This window comes from Urocitellus parryii, chromosome 15 (assembly GCF_045843805.1).
Source record: "Urocitellus parryii isolate mUroPar1 chromosome 15, mUroPar1.hap1, whole genome shotgun sequence".
Taxonomy (NCBI): Eukaryota; Metazoa; Chordata; class Mammalia; order Rodentia; family Sciuridae; genus Urocitellus; species Urocitellus parryii.
Window position 1 is genome coordinate 58,082,217 of NC_135545.1, and position 24,959 is coordinate 58,107,175.

General features: G+C 36.8%; 1 protein-coding gene across 1 annotated transcript in view; it reads right to left on the bottom strand.

Moving 5' to 3' along the window:
* Window positions 1–24,959, bottom strand: part of LOC144250418 (uncharacterized) — an 88,891-nt gene that overhangs the window by 37,576 nt on the left and 26,356 nt on the right. The window contains exon 3 of the mRNA XM_077793232.1: window positions 23,869–23,880. Coding sequence (XP_077649358.1) covers window positions 23,869–23,880 — 12 coding nt within the window. The remainder of the gene's footprint in view (window positions 1–23,868; window positions 23,881–24,959) is intronic.

Below are 24,959 nucleotides of genomic sequence, written 5' to 3' on the forward strand. Positions count from 1 at the left end.
ACTCATTAGCTAACTCATCAATTTGATTCATAGCATATGGAGTAATAATTTTATTGGGAGAGATTCCAAACACTGCCTTTGCTGTTTTTATTCCTTTGAGTATTAATTGTCCTACAGCCTCAGGATACCTAGTAAGAATAGTGTTAGGAGAATAAGATAAATGTATCCATAATAATGGACCTTCTTGCCAAAATACTCCTGTAGGAATATTTTTTGTTGGTAGTACAATAAATAATAAAGGCAAACTTATATCAATTCTATCCAAATGCATATTTTCCATATATGTTTCTATGATTTTTAATGCCTTTCTTGCTTCAGGCGTCAACATTCGTGGTGAATTTGGATCTGATGGACCTTTTAGGATATCAAATAAAGGTCCCAACTCTCCTGTTGGTATACCTAGATAAGGCCTTATCCAATTTATGTCTCCTAATAACTTTTGAAAGTCATTAAGTGATTTGAGTTGATCTACTTGTATTTGAATTTTTGGTGGACAGACCATGGTTGAGGATAATAGAACTCCTAAATAATTAATTGGAAAATTTAATTGTACTTTATTGCTATCTCTAGATTATAATTTTTTTAATAAGTTTGTAAGTGTGGCTTAACATTCCAGCAATGTGTTTTTTTTTTAAATTTTTTTTTAATATTTATTTTTTAGTTTTCAGCGGACACAACATCTTTGTTTGTATGTGGTGCTGAGGATCGAACCCGGGTCTCACGCATGCCAGGCCAGCGCGCTACCACTTGAGCCACATCCCCAGCCCCCAGCAATGTGTTTTTATCTTTATGTGCTAATAATACCTCATCCATATAGTGAAATATTTGTAGTTCAGGATTTTGATTTCTAAGTGGCTGGATTAGTTTGTTAACATAAATTTGACACATAGTTGGGCTGTTAGCCATCCCTTGAGGGAGTACTTTCCATTCATATCTCTGATCAGGACCTTCATGATTCAGTGCAGGGATAGTAAATGCAAAACGTGGACTATCCTCAGGATGAATTGGAATTGAAAAAAAAACAATCTTTAATATCTATAACTAAAACATACCAGGTTTTTGGCAAAGCAGACAATTGAGGAATCCCCGATTGAGCAGGTCCCATAATAACCATCTCATTATTAATGGCTCTTAAATCTTGCAATAATCTCCATTTACCAGATTTCTTTTTGATGACAAAAATGGGAGTATTAAGGGGAGATACAGAAGGTTGTACATGTCCTTCTGCTAATTGTTGTTTGACCAGGTTATGGGCTGCTTGTATCTTTTCTGTAGTCAGGGGCCACTGAGGAACCCATGCTGGTCTTTCTGATTTCCAAGTAATTTTTATTGTCTCAGTGGCCCTTTCTGAAAATCCAACCCATGTCTGTCCATTCCTTGATTTATTTGTATTGGTGCTGCTATACCTTGTTTTTGTTTTTCTAATCTTTTTCCTTTCCTAAAACCTTGTCTAGTCATAATAGTGGGTACATTATGGTTGACGTTATTTGTTAATGTCAAACCTAATTGATCTAGGACATCTCGTCCCCATAAATTTACAGGAAGATGATCCAATCATGTGGCTGTATAGTTCCTTCACATCCTTCAGGATTCTTCCAATCTAATACCATTGCACTTCTATGGGGATCAGTCGCCACTCCTAGGCCTCGAAGTGTTTGAGTGGCTTGTTGTAATAGCCAATGTTTTGGCCATTCTTGACGAGAGATGATGCTAAGGTCTGCACCTGTATCCAGTAGCCCATTAAATTCATGTCCTTGAATATTTAGTTTTAACATGGGGCGAGAATCTAAATTTAAAGAAAGCATAGCCCAATCTACACCTGTGGAGCCTAATCCCTTGGAACCTCTTTCTACAGCATGACTGGAAAATTTATCATGTAGGCTTGGTATTATTAGTAACTGTGCTATTCTATCTCCTGGTGAAATTACTGATATACCCTTTGTAGAACTGGCTATAATTTTTATTTCACCTTCATTATCGGGATCAATTACCCCAGGACTTATCATAAGTCCTTTTAGAGTAGAAGAGCTGCATCCCAATAATAAGCCTACTTGGGCTGGGGATGTGGCTCAAGCAGTAGCATGCTCGCCTGGCATGCATGAGGCCCGGGTTCGATCCTCAGCACCACATACAAACAAAGATGTTGTGTCTGCCGAAAACTAAAAAATAAATATTAAAAATTCTCTCTCTCTCTCTCTCTCTCTCTCTCTGTTAAAAAAAATAATAAGCCTACTGTTCCTTTGGGAAGAGGTCCTTTTACCCCTGTGGGAATGATTTGAACTCCCATCTCTGGAGTTATTTCTGATCTGGCGGAGGCGCAGATGTCCAACCCTGCGCTCCCTCTGGTTTGTCTGATGAGGGATCTAATGGACAATGTGTCCTGGGCACTACCCTGATGGGGTTGCTGGGTTCCTCCAGTGCTCCGTATATTTGTGGTTTGGGGCCCCGGAGCATTGGGGCCCCCTCTCCATTTTTTGGCAATGAAGCCCGATGCCTTTCTCCACGATATTGTGGGTAAACACCTGGTCCTTGTTCGTTTTTTGATAATGGAGTACCCTCTATGGTGGTTTGAGAACGGCGTTCATTAGCCCAATGTCTCCCTCTACGGCATTGTGGGCAAATACCCAGTATTCCACTCCTTTGATACCTAGTTTTGTTAAACCCTCCTCCTATGGGGCAATTCCTTTTAAAATGTCCTCTTTGTTCACAATTGTAGCATGTTCTTGGCCTGGCATCTAAAGCCCGTTTTACTGCAGCTGCCACAACTTGCTCTTGTTCATTAATGTCTCTACATAATTTAATATATGTGTTTAAATCTTCATGTTTCCATGGTCTAATGATATCTCTGCACCAACAATTCGCTTGGTCATAAGCCAGTTGTTTTATTAATGGCATTGCTTGTTCTGTATTCCCAAAAACTCTGGTAGCTGTTTGAATAAGCCTATCTACAAATTCAGCATAAGGTTCATTAGTTCCTTGTATTATCTTAGATAATTGACCTTGTAAACCTCCATGTCCTTGTAAAGTCTTCCATGCCTTAACTGCATCTACAGCAATTTGTAAATATACACCAGGATCACATGCAATTTGTTGCTGCTGATCCTCATAAGGTCCCTTTCCTAACAACATATCTAGATTTCTCTGAGGATAACCAGCTGCTGCATTTTGCCTAGCCATCTCCTTGCAAACTTCCTCATTGGCAACCTTCCATAACAGGTATTGTCCTCCATTTAGCACAGCTTTACACGTATTAGCCCAATCTGCTGGTGTCATGTTTAAGTTGGTAATGGATTCGACCAAGCTTACAGTGAAGGGTGCTTGAGGAACCATAGGTTGTTACAGCCTCTTTTAGCTGCTTCACTGTTTTGAAATTTAAAGCATGGTAAATTCGCTGCCCTCCTACCTCAAATACAGGGCATGCTAATACTTGAGATCCTGTCTCAGGATCCCAACTATCAACTGCGGGGGTTGGGGGCCTCCCAGCATATGGAGGTGGCCTTGTTAGTTGGACATTTACATCCTCTGGTGATAGAAAGGTGTTAGTAGCAGTCTCCTTTTGTAACTTTCCCCCTGATGGCTTTTTCTGCTCTAAACTTCCTTCCTCTGTCTGACTAGTTCGAGAGACCTTCTCTTTTACTTGAATCTTTTCCTCTGTCTGACTAGCTCGAGAGACCTTCTCTTTTACTTGAATCAATATGTCTTCTCCTTCCTCTACCATTGTCTGAACTGAAGGCTTTGGACTAAGCAAACAAGATATGAACGTCCACAATGGCAGTGTGCCAACTGGCAGAGTCCCTGGGCCTTTCTTTTCTATTCTTTTTAAATCTTCACCATGATGGTTCCATTGTGAGATATTTAACAACTCCTCTTTAAAAAGCCATGGGCTACATTTTTGTATTGTATCAACGTATGCCCTGACTGTTCTTGATTTTACTGAGAGGCCTCCTTCCTCTAACAATTTACTTAACACTCTTTCGGTTTGTTTTTTTACTAATTTCTGATCCCATATTTCTACTATAATATAACCCAACAAGATAACGCCTAACAAAACTTAAACAGAGTGAAACAAAATTGGAACAACACAAAATCATTATAATAGTCTCCTGAACTGTCCATCCGTCCTTTCTCCCTATCTGTTCCTCAGATGTGAGCGGTTTTTCTTCCACCTTACACATATCCAGAGACAGTCAAATTGGGAAAAAAAATAATTTTCAGTTCTACTTTTTATCTTATTAGGAAGACTGAAAATTCTTGACTTCTATCTACTGTTAATGGAAGCAAACTCAGATTATTATAAGTATGAAAGTGTAAAAGAAGGTGTACATAGCTTAGATACAGAATAAACACAGCAAGATTTCCCTTATTAAAAAAAAGTACTATATTGTTCAATAGCATGTAACAGCATATCCAATCTTAAGAGTAATTTGTTCTCCTTACCAGGCACTTGTTCATTTAATGCCTGGTATTCTTGTAGCTCAGAGATTAGGAAAAGTATATAAGGAGTTGAGGGCATACTGAACACATCCTTCCTTCTAAGCAATGTTCTAAATGCATGACATCTGTTATATTGTTTTATCCTGTAGAGTGGTCACTTTACAAATAAGAAAAATGGGGAAAGAAAGATACATTCCATTGCCCATTCATTTGGGAGGTGGCAGAGCTAAAACCCCATGTTTCTGAGTACCATACTAAATCATGCTAATGTTGTTTAAAAGAACAGAGGAAAATAGCCTTTAAAACATGAGTCAGTACCCCCACCCCATGGTTTCCCTCTTCCCTATATATTTCCTGTTAAGCCTCACCTGTGTCAATCCTTAAATAGCAGAAAATACTTAAAGAAAATTTGTAGCAATCTGCTTCTGACATCAGAAGCAATTGACACAGTGGAGGCCAGCATGTGTGCAGTGTAGATGGCATTTTAATAGTCACTGAATGATGAAAAGCTGCAGACACAATGATGCCTCATGTGACAGATTTTCCCTTCCTAAATTCATGAAAGGAAAGGAATCAAAAAAGGAAAATAAGAAATGATATTAGAAAAGAAGCAATGGTGTTTAAGACAACATTCATAATCTTTTTTTTGAGAGAGAGAGAGAGAGAGAGAGAGAGAGAGAGAGAGAATTTTTAATATTTATTTTTTAGTTTTTGGCGGACACAACATCTTTGTTTGTATGTGGTGCTGAGGATCCAACACGGGCCACACGAATGCCAGGCGAGCGCGCTACCGCTTGAGCCACATCCCCAGCCCCAACATTCATAATCTTGAACACCAGTTAAACACAGTCTTAAATACACTGTATTTGTTTAAATGTGTTTTAATAGTTCAACTACTGTAAAAAGATTTAAAACTTCTTTCAACAATGCAATGCTTGCTTTATGATCACTAAAATATTTTCATCTATATATATGTTTATGCAAAAATTGTTATTTCTAGGACACCTTCAAATTGGCTCTTTGTCTTTCTCTGCTTCAATGCAGGCCTAAGACCTGCCTTCCTATGATCTCACACTTTATACACTTCCAGCATCCAAATATATGTATGTAAAATGTCTACTTCCATAAGAAACCTTCTCTATTTAGTAGGTTAAAAAAATGGTAAGAAAAAAATTCTTCATACATTTTTAAAGCTAAATCAATATTGAATTCTTTAATTAGTAGATAATATTTTTTCCTTTTTTAAAGTCTGAACTTAATAATTTATTGATATTCATTCACTATAACAAATATACCACTCTAATATAAGATACTACTATTAACAACAATTGGGTGCAGGCTATATAAGAACTCTGCACTATTTTGTCAATTTTTCTGTAAACTAAGACTGTTCTAAAAAATAAAGTTCACTTATAATTTGTAGGTAGAAGATAAAAATCATTCTGAGTCAAAAAGAATGCTGTTTTTGAAACTAATATTTTCTAGATTGCTTAGTAATGTTAATTAAAAGATAACAATGAATAATTGTTTACCTTGTGAAATCTGTAGTTCTATCCCTGAGCTGACTACCTCCCAAATCAATAATCTTTCTTGAGTTCATACTTGTAGATCCTATGTATATGTTTTCTTCTAGAGTCTCCCATTAAACGTAGTACAGTTTTGGGAAGAGAGGTGGTTAAGCTAAACATTCAGGACTTTGTGGAAATGGGTGTGGCTCTGTAGGACATAGCTATAATGAAGTAGAATAGATATTAATTTGCTATACTCTTTGTAATCATTCAGGAAACATTTTATTTTTTACTGCTTAGTGCAATATTCCATACGAATTTTGACATGGTGGTAATTAGCATAATCTTTTTAAACTATTTATGTAGACATAAAACAAATAGTCATGTTAGCAATTAATGTAGCTATTATTTGCTCTGTTTTATATATGCTTTTTGGAAAACAATAGGACTATTTATCAAAATCTAGAAAAAGAAGTCATATGAACCTACTTTGTACAGTTCTGAGTACATAACCAAAATAGAAGACTCACCACACATCTCATCTCTCTCGGATCCCTTCTTAGGCCTTATTGTCCATATGGTGAAAACTCTAAAATTTACTTCTCAGGTCTGGCCTTATGCAAGAATTCTGATACATATGTATCTGATTACCTTCTTGACATTCCTACTTGGAAATCTAAATAATACTTCAATTCTAACCAAATTGAAAAGATAATGCTTGATTTCTCCCAATGTGCTGCTCCTAGGAAATTTCTCCAAATTTCCATCTCAGCTAATGAAACTATAAAGTCAGCTAAATGCTCAAGCCAGATACTGAAGAATCAAACTCAATTTTCCCCATTCATTCCCTGTGTTAGGTGGCATGTTCCTAGAAGGAAAGCACAGAAGGAAATTCTTATTCATGTAATTCACTGGGAGGGGCTGGGGATGTGGCTCAAGCGGTAGCGCGCTCGCCTGGCATGCGTGTGGCTGGATTGGGTCCTCAGCACCACATACAAACGGGGATGTTGTGTCCGCCCAAAAACTAAACTAAAAAATTAATATTAAAATTTTTTTCTCTCCTCAAAAAAAAAAAAAAAAAAATTCATGGGGCTGGGGATGTGGCCCAAGCGGTAGCACGCTTGCCTGGCATGCGTGCGGCCCTGGTCAATCCTCAGCACCACATACCAACAAAGATGTTGTGTCCACCGAGAACTAAAAAATAAATATTAAAAAATTCTTTCTCTCTCTCTCTCTCTCTCTCTCTCTCTCTCTCTCTCTCTCTCTCTCTCTCTCTCCTCTCACTCTCTCTTAAAAAAATTCACTGGGGAAGTGCTCTATTATAGAGGATGCATCATAATTACTTGAGGATGCATCAGAATTACTGTGTTCACTAAAACCCCATTTTTAAGAAAGCTGTTCATAATTCACCCCCAAGAATAGGTTTGTATTCTCACCCATATAAAGTAGATCATGTCATTTCCCAGAAAAAGAAATATGAATGGTCAAAAATACATGAAAAAATGTTCAACATCTCTAGCCATTAGAGAAATTCAAATTTAAACTACACTGAACTACCATCCCTCTTGTCAGAATTATAAATGATGGTGGAATGTGATGATTGTTATTATCCAAAGTACATGTATGAAAAGACGAATTGGTGTGAATATACTTTGTATACAACCAGAGATATAAAAAATTGTGCTCTATATGTGTAATAAGAATTGTAGGGGCTGGGGATGTGGCTCAAGCCGTAGCGTGCTTGCCTGGCATGTGTGCGGCGGGTTCGATCCTCAGCACCACATACAAACAAAGATATGTGTCCGCCGAAAACTAGAAAATAAATATTAAAAAATTTCTCTCTCTCTGTCTCACTCTCTCTTTAAAAAAAAGAATTGTAATGCATTTCTCTGTCAAATATAAATAAATAATACAAGTAACTATAAATAAATAAAAAAGAATACAAGTAACAATAAATGTTGGTGAGGATGTGGGGAGAAAGGTACTCTCATACATTGTTGGTAGGACTGAAAACTGGTACAACTATTCTGGAAAGCAGTATGGAGATTCCTTAGAAAACTTGGATTGGAACCACCATTTGATCCAGTTATCCCACCGCATGATCTATACCCAAAGGACTTAAAAACAGCATACCACAGTGACAGAGCCACATCAATGTTTATAGCAGCTCAATTCATAATTGCCAAAGTATGGAAACAACCTAGGTATACTTTAGTGGATGAATGGATAAAGAAAATATTATATATATATATATATATATATATATATATATATATGTATATAATATCATTGTAAGTGGAATAAGCCAATCCCTATAAAACCAAAGACTGAATTGACTAACTTTTGGATGCTAATCCAAAACAAGGGAGGTTAAGGAAGAGAATAATAGAAATCTATGGATTAAGACAAAGGGAAAGGAAGGGAAGAGTAGTGGGAAAAGAAATAGAGAAGACAGTAGAATTAATCCATCATAACTTTCCTAGCCTTGTATTTGTATACATGACAAGAGTAACTCCATATTATGTATAACCCCAATAGTGGGATCCTAAATAGAATAAATTATATTCTCTGTATTGTCTGCCAAAATACATTCTACTGTCATGTCTAATTAAAAAGAACAAATAAAAAGCATTAAAGCAGATCATGTCACCTCCCCAAGATTTTCCAGTGTGTTCAGAATAAAATCAATCTCCCTTCTGTATTCAACAGGTTCCCAAGCATTTACAGTTCAGAACATCTACAGCTGCCTATTTCCTCTTCCTGAAAGCTTCTCTCCTACCATCCTGCAAATCTTAATCTGGCCTTTAGCACTGAGATAGAGATGGATGACTGCTTCTCATTGATGACGTCTCAATCAAAATGCCACTTCCTCCAAGAGATCTGCACAGATCATTCTACCTAAATGAGCTCCACACACTGACACCGTATTGTGTCTTCCTGCTTTACTTCCTTCAGAGGACCCAAGTACTACAAAGTTACTTGGTTTGCTCCTCTGCTTTCCTGTTTATCATGTGTTCCCCCATAAGAATATGAACTCCACAGATGCAGACTTAGCATCCACATCACCTCCAAGAGTTTTTGGCACAGAGTGAATCTTAAACAAATACTTTTAAATACTTATAGGTGAATAATTTACATGGTTTAGATGAGAATAATATTTTACATTTTAGTCTTCAGTTTTACTACCTGGTAGAGGACAGTTTCTTAGTAATTTTTTTTAGATTGTTCAAGGGAAATTTGCATTATAATAAAAATCTTAGTCAACCTGATGATGAATTTGGTCAAAATAACCATGATTTCATTAGGATAATGAATTGATCTCCATTTTGACAGTGTTTTTTTTCTCTCTCTCTTCTATCCTCTGTCCAGAAAGACCAAGATGATTAGTTTGATCAAAGTTACAATTAGAATAGTTCTATAAATACTGCCAGCAAGAACTTAGGCACAGTGTGATTGCATCAGTGCCTGGATACTGTGTAATCACACATGAAACTTAAGAAAATGACATTGGTAGCTTCATTTAGGGAGAGCAATCCCTGTTTGAGTCATAGAAATTGAACATGAGACCATGGCTAGAAAAATCAAAGCAACAAATGAAAAAAATTTTAAGGTACAATTATGCAGAATTTGGGTGTAGGGAAGCTTCTGGGGAAACATCCAGGACATGAATATCTAGGAAACAAAATATGAACAATTAAAAGTTACTCCTTTGGATAGGATTCAGAGGTTCTTGGTCTCCTAACCAGCAGCTTTACTTCAATATCAGCATCACCTGGGAATTTTTGAGAAGTGCAAATGATAAGAATCCTCTAGAGAGCTCCTGAAGGAGATATCTTGGAAGGAGGGCCCAGAACTCTGTGTTTTTCACAAGCCTGCAGATGATTCTACCTGGCTGGAGAACCATCTGTTTATTACCACAATAAAAGATGCAACTGTTCCAAGGCTAGAGACAATCCACTGACTTGTGGATTAATCTTGACCCACTACCCATGGAGAGTATCACAAACACAAAGCGAGCCTGACTTCCCTATTATAACAGAGACTTAAGGACATTGCTTTTGCTGAAAAGCATTTGGGCCTGCTGATGCTCTATGGATAAGTAAAAATTATGAAGACTTGGCATTTATGTCTTCATCATGCATCTGTTCCCTTTACTTTAAACTTTGGGTCGAGTTTTTGCTCAATTCTGTCCACAAGTATGTTAATCAATGAGTGTTCATCTAAAAACTGGCACTGCAAGGTTTTTAACTCTAAATTTATCTAATTGATTGCTTCTACCTTCAAGACTGAGGACACCAAGGTAAGAGTAACTATGATATTTTCAAGATTTTCAAGGACAGACCCCCTGGACTAGTGCGTAGAAGTCCTCAGTCATTGTGATACACCTTCAAGGAACAGTAGTCTTCTAGGCAGATGCCCCTGATGAGCTCTCCCACTCCAAGGAGGAGTAATCACTTCATGTGAACCAAAGTGCCCCTTTTGGGATCACAGGTCTGACAGATAAACATCCTGGGATAAAAATGGAGATTTCCTTTTTAAGTGATCAGGGCAATGCTGCAGCCACCTGTTAAAACCAGAACTGCGATTTTGTTCAATCAGACCCTAGCCCAATATCACAATAAAAGGCAGTGTCTTCCTTTGTTCTCTAGATTCTCTTTATTTTTTTTCTTTTTCTTTATAAAGAGAGAGTGAGAGAGAATTTTTAATATTTATTTTCTAGTTATGAGAATTTTTAAAATTTATTTAGTTTTTGGTGGACACAACATCTTTGTTTGTATGTGGTGCTGAGGATCGAACCCAGGTCGCACAGATGCCAGGCAAGCAAGCTACCGCTTGAGCCACATGCCCAGCCCCATCTCTCTCTCTCTTTCTCGTTCTGGCTCTCGCTCTCCTAGAAGTATACCCCCTCCCAATTAATGTTTTGCCTGAATGATCGTACTCTTTGGCTTAGTTTCATTTCTATTGTCATTGGGTCAGAAGTTCCTATCTCTGGCATCATTTGCAATGAAGTCTTTTTTATCTTTATGTTAAGTACTAGCACTTTTAATGTTAACTTTTGGTTCAATCCCATGGCAATATGTCACCTATATGTTAACACTAAATATGTATCAGCATATTAAGTTTCAACCACAAGGTAGCCTAAGGAGCCCAGAGACAGCCCTTATAAGACTGTATTAAAGTTTGGGGATCATGTAACAAAAACCCTCAATATATTGCTGGACTCACAAATAAAACAGATGACCTAAAATTTATAAAAGTCAAATCAGAGTTTTAAAGAGAAGATTGAGCAAGTGATCTAAAATGGCAAAACCCATATTTGAGTTCTTAGATGAGAAAAATGTCTCAATAGATGGAAAAATGTAAATTTTATGAATAATTTTCTTATTGTTACTGCTTTAACTGCTAAAGAATTGAAGAAATAATATCTAGTAAATCTTTCCTCATTTAGAGTTGATGATACAATTTTCTATTTACCTATTTGTCAATTTTATATTTCAATTTTTGTCATGTTACAAGTTTTTTGTCTCATTGCACTTTTGCTATGAGGCTTAGCTCTTTTGTACAACTAGTCAGCCTAAAAATACATTTTCAATCATTGATTTCCTACCTTGGTTAACTGCTGCAGAATTGCATATTTAGTGATTTTTTTTCTTTTAAAGAGAGAGAGAGAGAGAGAGAGAGAGAGAGAGAGAGAGAAATTTTTAATATTTATTTTTTAGTTTTCGGCGGACACAGCATCTTCGTTTGTATGTGGTGCTGAGGATCTAACCCGGGCTGCACGCATGCCAGGCGAGGGCGCTACCACTTGAGCCACATCCCCAGCCCTGATTTCTTAATTTAATGGTAGCTGCAGTGTTTGAGGAAAAAAAAAAAAAACTTCCAATTACTCAATTTCTGTATTATCCCCACCCATTTGCAAAAATTTAAGACAAATTTGTTTTTGAATAATGTGTGCCTCATTTCCATTTTGGTTAAGTTTCCACTTTAAGCTCACTTAATAGATACTATTTTAAATTTATTGGAATACAGAACATCAAATATTAAATTACTGACTTGAAAGTCCAACCTTTATGATTAGCACTTGTTTCCACAGTGATGAAGATCATGGAGCTTTTTCACCCCCAACATTGTTACAAAAATATAGTTTTATTTTCTGCTTCACAATTCAATGAGTTGAGCACCAAGTGTGATTTTTTTGGAAGTATATTTTCTTCATTTGCTATTACAGTCCTGTCCAGTATATTCACTATAAGGACTGTGTTAATTGTATTCTCTTTATTGCCTGTTAGATGGTATGAAATGTCTTTTGATCCTGAACTTTTAGTATTTTATCATCCTTTTCACCCTGGAAATCCACTAATTTGACTCTCCCATTTTATCAATTTTCTTACTGTTTATATTTTTATAATTTTACCAAAGATGACTGAAAAGAAAGGTAAAACCATATTTTATATTAAACAGATGCAACAAAAATAGTCTTAGAGCTCTCACTATTTCTTCATAATGACCCAATTGCCATTTACAATAATATTTTCATTTACATTTCAACTTTCATTGGCTCAGCTTTTAGTGTTAAATATGTAGTTTTTTTCTTTATCTGGGCTTTATTTTATTTCATCTTTGCATTCTGTATTTATATTCTTCAAGAGCTGTGAAATTTTCTTCAATGTATTTTTTTATCTTCTTTAATTTATTCTATTGCCTGAAAGACCCAAATGAAGTTCTGACCTCCACCAACCTGGTAGCCCAACACAAGAGAGGTCAGTACCCACCTAGCAGAAGACTTATAAAACACACATTTGATTGGCACACCAAACAAAAAAGTGCACACCTTTTCCCAAGGGTTGTGTTAAAAGTATTTTTGTGTGAGATCCTTGTACAGTATCATCCCTTTCCCACATAATATGTATTTTTACTCTTCTTTTGTTAAAATACTTTGAGCCTTTTACTCTAACTATACTTCAATAAAGAATTAGTTGCTTTGTTTTTTTTAAAATTTTTTTTTAAAGGAGAGAGTGAGAGAGGAGAGAGAGAGAGAGAATTTTTTTTAAATATTTATCTTTTAGTTCTTGGCAGACACAACATCTTTTGTTGGTATGTGGTGCTGAGGATCGAACCCGGGCCGCACACATACCAGGCGAGCGCACTACCGCTTGAGCCACATCCCCAGCCCAAGAATTAGTTGCTTTGTATCTGTGGACAGTTCTGAAGTTAATGAAATGGCTTAGAGTTGTTCTTGATAATTTTTCTACTTTATAATGTCTCTTATAAAGATTATGCTATTTCAATTTTGGAAATTCTTTGGAACAGAAGTATCCTAAAATTAATGAAATGACTTTATTCTAACTTAATCTGATATGTGATCTTCTTCCTTATTCTTCTCCCAGTCGTATCTTAACAAAACAAATGAGATAATTAGTCAGAACAGCTCCATGTGAGAAGTCTCATATTCTTTTATGTGAATTGTATCAAACCCTAAAATACTAGGAGCACCTCTTTTCTCACACTTCCTTTCCTGTGACATTATTTAAAGTTACCATTGCTTCATAGGTTCTTTTTAAAAAAATTATTTTTTTTTAGGTGTAGATGGACACAACACAATGCCTTTATTTTTATGTGGTGCTGAGGATTGAACCCGAGTCCTGCCCATGCTAGGCGAGCGCTCTACCGCTGAGCCACAATCCCAGCCCTTCATAGGTTCTTTTTAAGTAACATTGTTTACTCTTTGTTCTCATATCTTCATCAATAAATAGAATAGTACAAGATGATTTATAACATTTTCTAGAATTTTATTAGAACTCAACGTCAGAAGAGTCACTTTTTCTAGAATGCATGATTTATTCACTGAGTCAATCCATGCACATATACCTGGTCTTGATATTCCAGAGCAAATAAAACTTTGAACCTTCAGTGCCAATTCTAAAATATCCTTATTTAAGTGTCCATGTTTAAAATTTCTGGACATGTTCTAAATACCCAAGTCACCTGAATGATATCAGGCAAAGACACAATAAACCTATGGTGGAATACCCAAAGAAATACGTAGTTGGGTTAATTAGGATAATTAATTTGTTCTACTTGTTTTCAAAATACCACAAAAAACTACCAGAAATTAGGATGTAAACATAAGCCCTGATGTTATAGTTTGGAAATGGTTTGTCACCCAAAGCTCCATGTGCAGTGAATGTTCTCCAGTATAACAGTATTGGTGGATCTCTAAAAGGTGTGTCCTAGTGGGAGGCCATCAGGTCACAGGGGCAATATTTTTCAAAGAGATAAAAGCCCTATCAGAGGGGTGGGTCAAATCTCCTGGAACTGCATTAGTTTCCTCAAGAATGATTGTTTAAACAGCAAGGTCAGCTTTCTCCACTCTCTCTCTTGCTTGGCTATCTTGCACATTTGGTTTCTCTACCATGTTGTGATGCAGGTAAGGTCTCAACAGGCACAAGTGCCATGTTTTGGGAACTTTCCAGCAATCAGAATCATCAAGGCAAATTCTCTCTTTATAAAGTATCTAGCCTCCTTCATTTTAATATAGCAACACAAAACAGTAAGACACCTGGGGATAAGGATTGTTGTTACATTGTTCATTCATGTTTCCCAGGATCCTAGAATAGGGCTTGGTATATATATTCACAGTCAGTAAAAAGTGTTAACTTAAAAATCCAAAAGGAAAATGTTTGTTTAGAGATAAATAAATTCATTTTGTTTTGGAATTTTACAATGAAAACACTTTTTAAAAGGTTGGTAGGAAGTATGCAAGCCAAACTTTTTAAATAAAGAATTTATTAGTCATGTTTTAGTAGAATAAATTATTTTGATACTGACAACGTGTCAAAAATATGCAACAAATATTACTTGAAAAATAAATTTTGGTACTCAAATTTCATTGATACATGTTTAACTGTAGAAGTTTAAGACCCACCTGATTTTTAATAATGTTAATTCAAAATATAAAAATGAGAAAACACAAACTTATCTTAAGTCTCTCATGAGGAAATAAAACAAAATATTGGAAAAGTCACAGGAAACTTATGTTTTATCCACAAATACTGGAATGTTATTCTATTTGGTACTGATTATACATATATTGCATATATATATATATATATAATTTTTATGTATTCCATATATATATATATATATATATATACACACACACATATATGTGTATATATATGTATATATATATATATACATATACACACACACATACATATATGTATTCACTTCGAGAAATAAAAGGTAAAACTTGGCTAGGACATGTGTTCTCTTTTTTGAGAATTTTTTTTTTTTTTTTTTTTTTTTTTACAATTCAGACTATTTAATATAAACATTGATTTTTTCAATGTGTCACAGATGCTTCAGTCACTCAAGGGTGCAAAAGAAAGTGAGAATTTGTCATTGGAAACAGAAGAAAACTCAGATGGTTACTGAGCTAATTCTTTATATACCATAAACATTTCCTGGTTTGAAAATTTGGTTCAAGAAAGTGAAAATAGACTTGATTTGCTGAGGAAATAGACTGAGGAGATTTCTATGAGCTGGCTTAGATTTCAGCAGCATCCTACATGAAATCTATACAGAGAGCCTGCTTTGGTTGTCCCAGATCTTTTCTAGTTAACAATAACTTTCCCTAAATAATTTTTAAAACATCAATGTCCATACTTTAACTCTTTCCTAGAAGTAGCCTGTGCTCTGGAATTTGTCACTATGCTTCCCATATTTATTGGTACCAGGGATTGAACTCTGGGCATTTGAACACTGGTCACATCCCAGCCCTATTTTGTATTTTATTTAGAGACAGATTTCACTGAGTTGCTTAGCACCTCTATTTTGCTGAGGCTGGTTTGAACTCAGATTCTCCTGTTTCGGCCTGCCAAGCCCCTGGGGTTTCAGGCATGTGCCACTATGCCCAGCCCCATCCTATACATTTTTGAAATGTGGTGTTAATTAAAAATAATGGTTTCAATAAACATAAGATTATAATTAATATTTCATTTGCTTCTTTTACACTTCCTTTTGCCCTTCATTTCCTTCTTCCTTTCTTCCTTCCTTCATCATGTCTTCCATCCCTCCTTTTATTTCTCCCTTCCTTTCTTCCTTTTTTACCAGCCTCCATCTCTTATTACATTCTTCCTTTATTCTATCTTTTCTGCCTCCCTCCTTCTCTTCTTACTAGGTACTGACACATTCAAATACCTCATGAATCATTAAAGTGTATTAAATGCATAATTAAAATAATTATAGAGTTAGTGATAAGGTATGATAAGGTATATAAGGTATAAGAGTAGTATGATTTAGTGTTTCATTAAAAGATTAATGCAAGGCTAGGTGGGACAAGAAAATTGTGAGAGATCTAAGACAGTATGTCAATGTATTTGTTCCTAGAAAATCTAGTCAGTAGGGAATTTTTAAAAAAGACAAACAGATGGAAACACTGAAGTTCATTATAATGGTCACAAAAAATGTTCTGGTGTATAAGGAGAGATGAGAGTAAAAATTAAAGGACAAGAAGACACTAATGATCAGATCATGAACAGTCTGTATAATCTGAGATGTTAGTTTTTCTCTTTGTAAGAAAAGATCTTTAAAATATGCAAACATTATAGATTAAGAGATAATATTTGCAAAATTTTTAAAGAAGTGAATAACAATAGCACTCCATAAAAGTTAAATACTGCAACTGTATGCTAATCAGAAATTGAAAGTCCTAACAAAAGAACTCCATCTTCCCAACTCCATTACAAAGGTAGTTACTTTGATCTATTTTTTTCTAAGTTTCACCTGTGTATGCATGTGCATTTCATGTCATACCATATTTTCTATATATTTTAGTCTATCTTTTAAGAAGTAGATATCACAAGGACTAGACTAAAAGACAAATGCAAAGAAGGTTTAACCTGGCTAGATGATAGTAATTCAATTTTAAAGGAAATTATATGCATACATATGTGTGCATGAACACACACATGCTTATTTATGTATATGATTATCTAGTTTGTTTATGCACTACATATGTGAAGGTATGTATTATGTAAAGTTAATATATGTTGGTATAATAAAAACATAAATATGTAGTAAAACCATATAAATATGTCTATTTTCCTTCATTATTCATCATGTAATATTCTACTACATATTTTTCATTTGAGTTTTAGAGAGGGTGTATGGGTTTGATTGATTTACAATGTTACTTTTACAATCATGTTTTCCCTTCAGTCATATAAAGAAGCTCAAATTTGAAGTATTTGTATCTTTGTACATAACTGTGCAATATGTCTATCATACTCTATTGCCGCAGTCTGGCTGGGCACAATTCAGGAGCCACTTGTCAAAAGAAACTAACTTTATGGGGCTGGGGATGTGGCTCAAGCGGTAGCGTGCTCACCTGGCATGCGTGCGGCCCGGGTTCGATCCTCAGCACCACATACAAACAAAGATGTTGTGTCCGCCAATAACTAAAAAAAATAAATAAATATTAAAAAAAAAGAAACTAACTTTATTTTTAGAACTACAAACGCCAAGCAAAACAGCTCCTCAGGAAAAGAAACCCTCAGAGCCCAACTGCCACCACCGGCTTCCACAAGCCTCTCTCCCACACCAACCTCTCTACCTCCCACCATCCTCTCGCTCTTGAGGCCAATTGGCTGGGTCGTGTGGGCGGAGCCAAAGAAGTCCCCCAATGAGCAGTTCCATAGTCTGAAGGGCAGGGAAACAGCCCAATGAACATCACCGAAGAGGAGCCAATCAGCTAGATGTTGCTGGGGCCGCTGTGAGCCAATCATCAGCTGGCAGTCTGAAGGGCAGGGAAACAGCCCAATGAACATCACCGCAGAGGAGCCAATCAGCTAGATGTTGCTGGGGCCACTGTGAGCCAATCATCAGCCGGCAGCTGGAAGTTTGCTGGGGCCCCTTTGGCTGTGGCTCTCAACATCTCCCCCTCTCTGTTTAAACAACAAGCATGTGGCTTAGGGACCGTGCCTGCCTTAGGTTGTCCAATACTACATATGGTCCTTACCCGTCTTCGGATGAGCTGACCTCAGGGCGTCAGCCTCCTGTCTTAGGTTGGTACCATTGTAATTGGATCTTACCCGTCATTGACTACCGGTCCAGTATACAGCCACACCTGTGGAGAGGTACCACCGGGGGGGTAAGGTTCTTTGCCTCACCTCTGTTGGCCCCCAAATTTTAGCTGAACGATCATGACAAGCAGAAGGGAGGAAGACATACCAAGCCAACTGATGGCTCCTTTTGGGAAAATTGTACCACCGATGACATCATCAGCAAAAATACCCCAACAGTACCACAAGTCGCTGCACCAACAGATAGTTCACAATGCATACAAGTGAGTTCATAATGCATACAAGTGACACATAGTTTAGGCAAGTTCTGTAAGCGGTTCAGTGATGGCTATTGCAGAAACTGTAGATTAGTTTTATCTTTGTCTTCACCGGCACAGGGATGAAGATAGGAATTCTGGCAATAATGGCTAAAGAAAAAATTGTGTAACATTCCAGAAGGCACTAAAAGAAAACAATTTTCTTAACAATTTACATTATCTTCACTGGCACTGGGATGAAGATAGAAATTCTGGCGATAATAGCTAAAGAAAACATTGTGTAACATTCCAGAAGGCACTAAAAGAAAACAATTTTCTTAACAATTTACATTATCTTGAAAAGAATTATTAAATATAATGAAAAGGATAGGTGAAAGTAAACAAACAGATCTGTTAACCTTCCTTTTTGTTTACATATTAAAACAATTCTTAACAGTTATTTACCCAATTTAAATTAAACCATTTAAATCACGTGAATAAAAAAAAATTTTTTTTTTGGATCCATTTTTTCATGAGCGCTCATCATATATGATATATGGACATATGTACATTCAAACATATAACACAAAACACAAGTGTGCACACATAATATAATACATACAACACATAACATAATAGTAAAGGCCTTATAACTTTTTACAGGTGAAATCTCCATTGCAATGTTTAAAAACTCTATAGTAAAAAAAAAATAGAACTGATCAGCAAAACATTAACCTAGGTCTGTATGAGCTCAAAAAACAAAATAGAACTTCATGATATGGGAAAGGGCAATAATAAAACAGATATTGAAAAAAGCATCCTGGTTCTGTCGCAGATGTAAGGATAGCCAAATTGGAGTTTTGGATATCAGCTGTTATTGATTTGAGCCAAATCATCTTCTTTTTGGTCTGTAGAATTCGCTTTAGTTAATCTCTCTAGAATCCAAATTGGCTGCTGTTCTCCCTGTGGAAACACACAAACAGACCCCCGACTCCAGACAATCACTGTGTCAGGATTTTAGTTAATCTCTCCGGAATCCAAATCGGATGCTGTTCTTCCTGTGGAAACATACAAACAGGCCCCCGACTCCAGACAATCACTGGGTCAGGACCTTGGTTAATCTCTCTGGAATCCAAATCGGCTGCTGTTCTTCCTGTGGAAACACACAAACAGACCCCCGACTCCAGACAATTACTGGGTCAGGACCTTTCCATTGTCCTGTTAGAATATCTTTCCAAAGTACCTTGGGCTTATGAACATTTTTTGGACACATATGCCTTTCTGCAGCACTAAGTCCTGATGAATCCAAATTTAAAAAGTTTAGAGTAAAAAGGGTTATTTTAAGTTTATCTTTGGGGAATATATACCCCTTCCCAATTCCGTCTTTTTGCTTTAATAAGTACATTTTAATAGTTTGATGAGCTCTTTCAACTATGCCTTGTCCCTGTGGATTGTATGGGATTCCTGTTATATGAGTAATGCCAAATGATGAGCAAAATTGTTTAAAAGAAGTAGACGTATAACCAGGGGCATTATCTGTTTTTAACTGTTTTGGAATGCACACAGTGGCAAAATTTTGTAAGCAATGAGCTATAACATCTTTAGTTTTTTCTCCGGCATGAAGGGAGCCCATCAAAAATACAGAAGAAGTATCAACTGTAACATGCAAATATTTTAATTTTCCAAATTCTGGCAAGTGTGTGACGTCCATCTGCCAAATATGGTTAGGTATCAGTCCTCTAGGATTGACTCCAAGATTAACTTGTGGTAAAAAGGTCACACAATTTTGACATTGTTTTATTATTTGTCTAGCTTGTCCCTTAGTTATTTTAAAACGCTTTTGTAAAGTATTAGCATTGACATGGAACCTTTTATGAAAATTTATAGCTTCTTCTAGTATAGAGAAAATATGTATGTCATGTGTAGTTTTATCTGCTAAATCATTGCCCAAACTAAGGGCTCCAGGCAATCCTGTATGTGCCCTGATATGTCCTATAAAGAATGGATCTTTTCTGTCCCAGATTAAACTTTGTATAGTGGAAAACAAAGAGAAAACAGTAGAAGAAGGTGAAATCCTACCAGCATCTTCAAGGGATACTATAGCATTAACTATATACTGACTATGAGAAAATAAATTAAATACAGAATCTTTAAACATCACAAAAGTTTGTAATACTGCATTAAGCTCTACCTTTTGAGCTGATTGTTTGGGTACTAAAAATGTAAAAGTTCGATCAGGTGTAACTATTGCTGCTGTACCATTATTTGACCCATCAGTGAATATATTTGGAGCATTCATGATAGGTGTTTTTCTTGTCATTTTTGGAAAAATTACAGGATGCGATGACCAAAAAGACAATAAAGGATTAGATGGTAAGTGGTTATCAAATGAAACATTAGATTTGCACATGATTATTGCCCAAGTATTTAACTCATTAGCTAACTCATCAATTTGATTCATAGCATATGGAGTAATAATTTTATTGGGAGAGATTCCAAACACTGCCTTTGCTGTTTTTATTCCTTTGAGTATTAATTGTCCTACAGCCTCAGGATACCTAGTAAGAATAGTGTTAGGAGAATAAGATAAATGTATCCATAATAATGGACCTTCTTGCCAAAATACTCCTGTAGGAATATTTTTTGTTGATAGTACAATAAATAATAAAGGCAAACTTATATCAATTCTATCCAAATGCATATTTTCCATATATGTTTCAATGATTTTTAATGCCTTTCTTGCTTCAGGCGTCAACATTCGTGGTGAATTTGGATCTGATGGACCTTTTAGGATATCAAATAAAGGTCCCAATTCTCCTGTTGGAATACCTAGATAAGGCCTTATCCAATTTATGTCTCCTAATAACTTTTGAAAGTCATTAAGTGATTTGAGTTGATCTACTCGTATTTGAATTTTTGGTGGACGGACCATGGTTGAGGATAATAGAACTTCCAAATAATTAATTGGAAAATTTAATTGTACTTTATCTATTGCTATCTCTAGATTATAATTTTTTAATAAGTTTGTAAGTGTGGCATAACATTCTAGCAATGTGTTTTTAGCTTTGTGTGCTAATAATATGTCATCCATATAGTGAAATATTTGTAGCTCAGGATTTTGATTTCTAAGTGGCTGGATTAGTTTGTTAACATAAATTTGACACATAGTTGGGCTGTTAGCCATCCCTTGAGGGAGTACTTTCCATTCATATCTCTGATCAGGACCTTCATGATTTAGTGCAGGGATAGTAAATGCAAAACGTGGACTATCCTCAGGATGAATTGGAATTGAAAAAAAATAATCTTTAATATCTATAACTAAAACATACCAAGTTTTTGGCAAAGCAGACAACTGAGGAATCCCCGATTGAGCAGGTCCCATAATGACCATTCCATTATTAATGTCTCTTAAATCTTGCAATAATCTCCATTTACCAGATTTCTTTTTGATGACAAAAATGGGAGTATTATGGGGAGAAACAGAAGGTTGTATATGTCCTTCCACTAATTGTTGTTTGACCAGATCATGGGCTACTTGTATCTTTTCTTTAGTCAAGGGCCACTGAGGAACCCATACTGGTCTTTCTGATTTCCAGGTAATTTTTATTGTCTCAGTGGCCCTTTCTGAAAATCCAACCCATGTCTGTCTGTTCCTTGATTTATTTGTATTGGTGCTGCTATACCTTGTTCTTGTTTTTCTAATCTTTTTCCTTTCCTAAAACCTTGTCTAGCCATAATAGTGGGTGCATTTTGATTGATATTATTTGTTAATGTCAAACCTAATTGATCTAAGACATCTCGTCCCCATAAATTTACAGGAAGATGATCCAATACATATGGCTGTACTTCACATCCTTCAGGATCCTTCCAATCTAATACCATTGCACTTTTATCGGGATTATTCGCCACTCCTAGGCCTCGAAGCGTTTGAGTGGCTTGTTGTAATGGCCAATGTTTTGGCCATTCTTGACGAGAGATAATGCTGAGGTCTGCACCTGTATCCAGTAGCCCATTAAATTCATGTCCTTGAATATTTAGTTTTAGCATGGGGCGAGAATCTAAATTTAAAGAAAGCATAGCCCAATCTACACCTGTGGAGCCTAATCCCTTGGAACCTCTTTCTACAGCATGACTGGAAAATTTATCATGTAGGCTTGGTATTATTAGTAACTGTGCTATTCTATCTCCTGGTGAAATTACTGATATACCCTTTGGAGAACTGGCTATAATTTTTATTTCACCTTCATAATCGGGATCAAATACCCCAGGACTTATCAAAAGTCCTTTTAGAGTAGAAGAACTGCGTCCCAATAATAAGCCTACTGTTCCTTTGGGAAGAGGTCCTTTCACCCCTGTGGGAATGATTTGAACTCCCATCTCTGGAGTTAGTACTGATTTGGTGGAGGCGCAGATGTCCAACCCTGCGCTCCCTCTGGTTTGTCTGATGAGGGATCTGATGCCCTGGGCACTACCGTGATGGGGTTGCTGGGGTTGCTGGGTTCCTCCAGTGCTCCGTATATTTGTGGTTTGGGGCCCCGGAGCATTGGGGCCCCCTGTCCATTTTTTGGCAATGGAGCCCGATGCCTTTGTCCACGATATTGTGGATAAACACCTTGTCCTTGTTCATTTTTGATAATGGAGTACCCTCTATGGTGGTTTGAGAATGGCATTCATTAGCCCAATATAATGGAGTACCCTCTATGGTGGTTTGAGAACGGCATTCATTAGCCCAATGTCTCCCTCTACGGCATCGTGGGCAAATACCCGGTATTCTACTCCTTTGATACCTAGTTTTGTTAAACCCTCCTCCTATGGGGCAATTCCTTTTAAAATGTCCTGTTTGTTCACAATTGTAGCATGTTCTTGGCCTGGAATCTAAAGCCTGTTTTACTGCAGCTGCCACAATTTGCCCTTGTTCATTAATGTCTCTGGCATCTAAAGCCTGTTTTACTGCAGCTGCCATGACTTGCTCTTGTTCATTAATGTCTCTGCATAATTTAATATATGTGTTTAAATCTTCCTGTTTCCATGGTCTAATGATATCTCTGCACCAACTATTTGCTTGGTCATAAGCCAGTTGTTTTATTAATGGCATTGCTTGTTCTGTATTCCCAAAAACTCTGGTAGCTGTTTGAATAAGCCTATCTACAAATTCAGCATAAGGTTCATTAGTTCCTTGTATTATCTTAGATAATTGACCTTGTAAACCTCCATGTCCTCGTAAAGTCTTCCATGCCTTAACTGCATCTACAGCAATTTGTGAGTATACGCCAGGATCATATGCAAGTTGTTGCTGCCGATCTTCATAAGGTCCCTTTCCTAACAACATATCTAGATTTCTCTAAGGATAACCAGCTGCTGCATTTCGCCTAGCCGTCTCCTTGCAAACTTCCTCATTGGCAACCTTCCATAACAGGTATTGTCCTCCAGTTAACACACCCAATCTGCTGGTGTCATGTTTAAGTTGGTAATGGATTCGACCAAGCTTACAGTGAAGGGTGCTTGAGGACCATAGGTTGTTACAGCCTCTTTTAGCTCCTTCACTGATTTGAAATTTAAACCCTGGTAAATTCGCTGCCCTCCTACCTCAAATACAGGGCATACTTGAGATCCTGTCTCAGGATCCCAACTATCAACTGCGGGGGTTGGGAGTCTCTTAGCATATGGAGGTGGTGCTGTTGATTGGACACTTATGCCCTCTGGTGATAGAATGCTGTTAGTAGCAGTCTCCTGTAGAGGTGGTGCTGTTGGTTGGAGACTTTCGCTCTCTGATAGAAAGGTGTTATTAGCAGTCTCCTGTTGTAACTTTTCCCCTGATGGCTTTTTCTGCTCTAAACTTCCTTCCTCTGTCTCACTAGCTTGAAAGACCTTCTCTTGTACTTGAATCTTTTCCTCATTCTGACTAACTTGAGAGACCTCTTTTACTTGAATCAATATGTCTTCTCCTTCCTCTACCTTTGTCTGATCTGAATGCTTTGGACTAAGCAAACTAGATACGTTCGTCCACAATGGCAATGTGCCAACTGGCAGAGTCCCTGGGTTGTTCTTTTCTATTCTTTTTAAATCCTCACCATGATGGTTCCATTGTGATATATCTAACAACTCCTCCTTAAAAAGCCATGGACTATATTTTTGTATTATATCAACGTATGCCCTGACTGCTCTTGATTTTATTGGGAAGCCTCCTTGCTCTAACAATTTACTTAACACTCTTTCGGTTTGTTTTTTACTAATTGCTGATCCCGTATTTCTACTATAATACAACCCAGCAAGATAACACCAAACCAAACCAAGACAGAATGAAATAAAGTTGGAACAACACAAAATCATTATAGCCTTTCTATCCTCCTGACATGTGCATCCGTCCTTTCTCCCTGTCTGTTCCTCAGACGCAAATAGTTTTTCCTCAGATGTGAGTGGTTTTTCTTCCGTCTCATTCATCTCCAGGGACAGGCAACTTAAAACAAAAATGAAGCAAAACAAAAGAGGAATCTTAGAATGGCTACCCATCCTCTCGCCCTGCCCTCAGGGGCGAGCAGTTTACTTACCCTCAGTTGCTCCCCGTGAGAGCCACCAAATGCCGCAGTCTGGCTGGGCACAATTCAGGAGCCACTTGTCAAAAGAAACTAACTTTATTTTTAGAACTACAAACGCCAAGCAAAACAGCTCCTCAGGAAAAGAAACCCTCAGAGCCC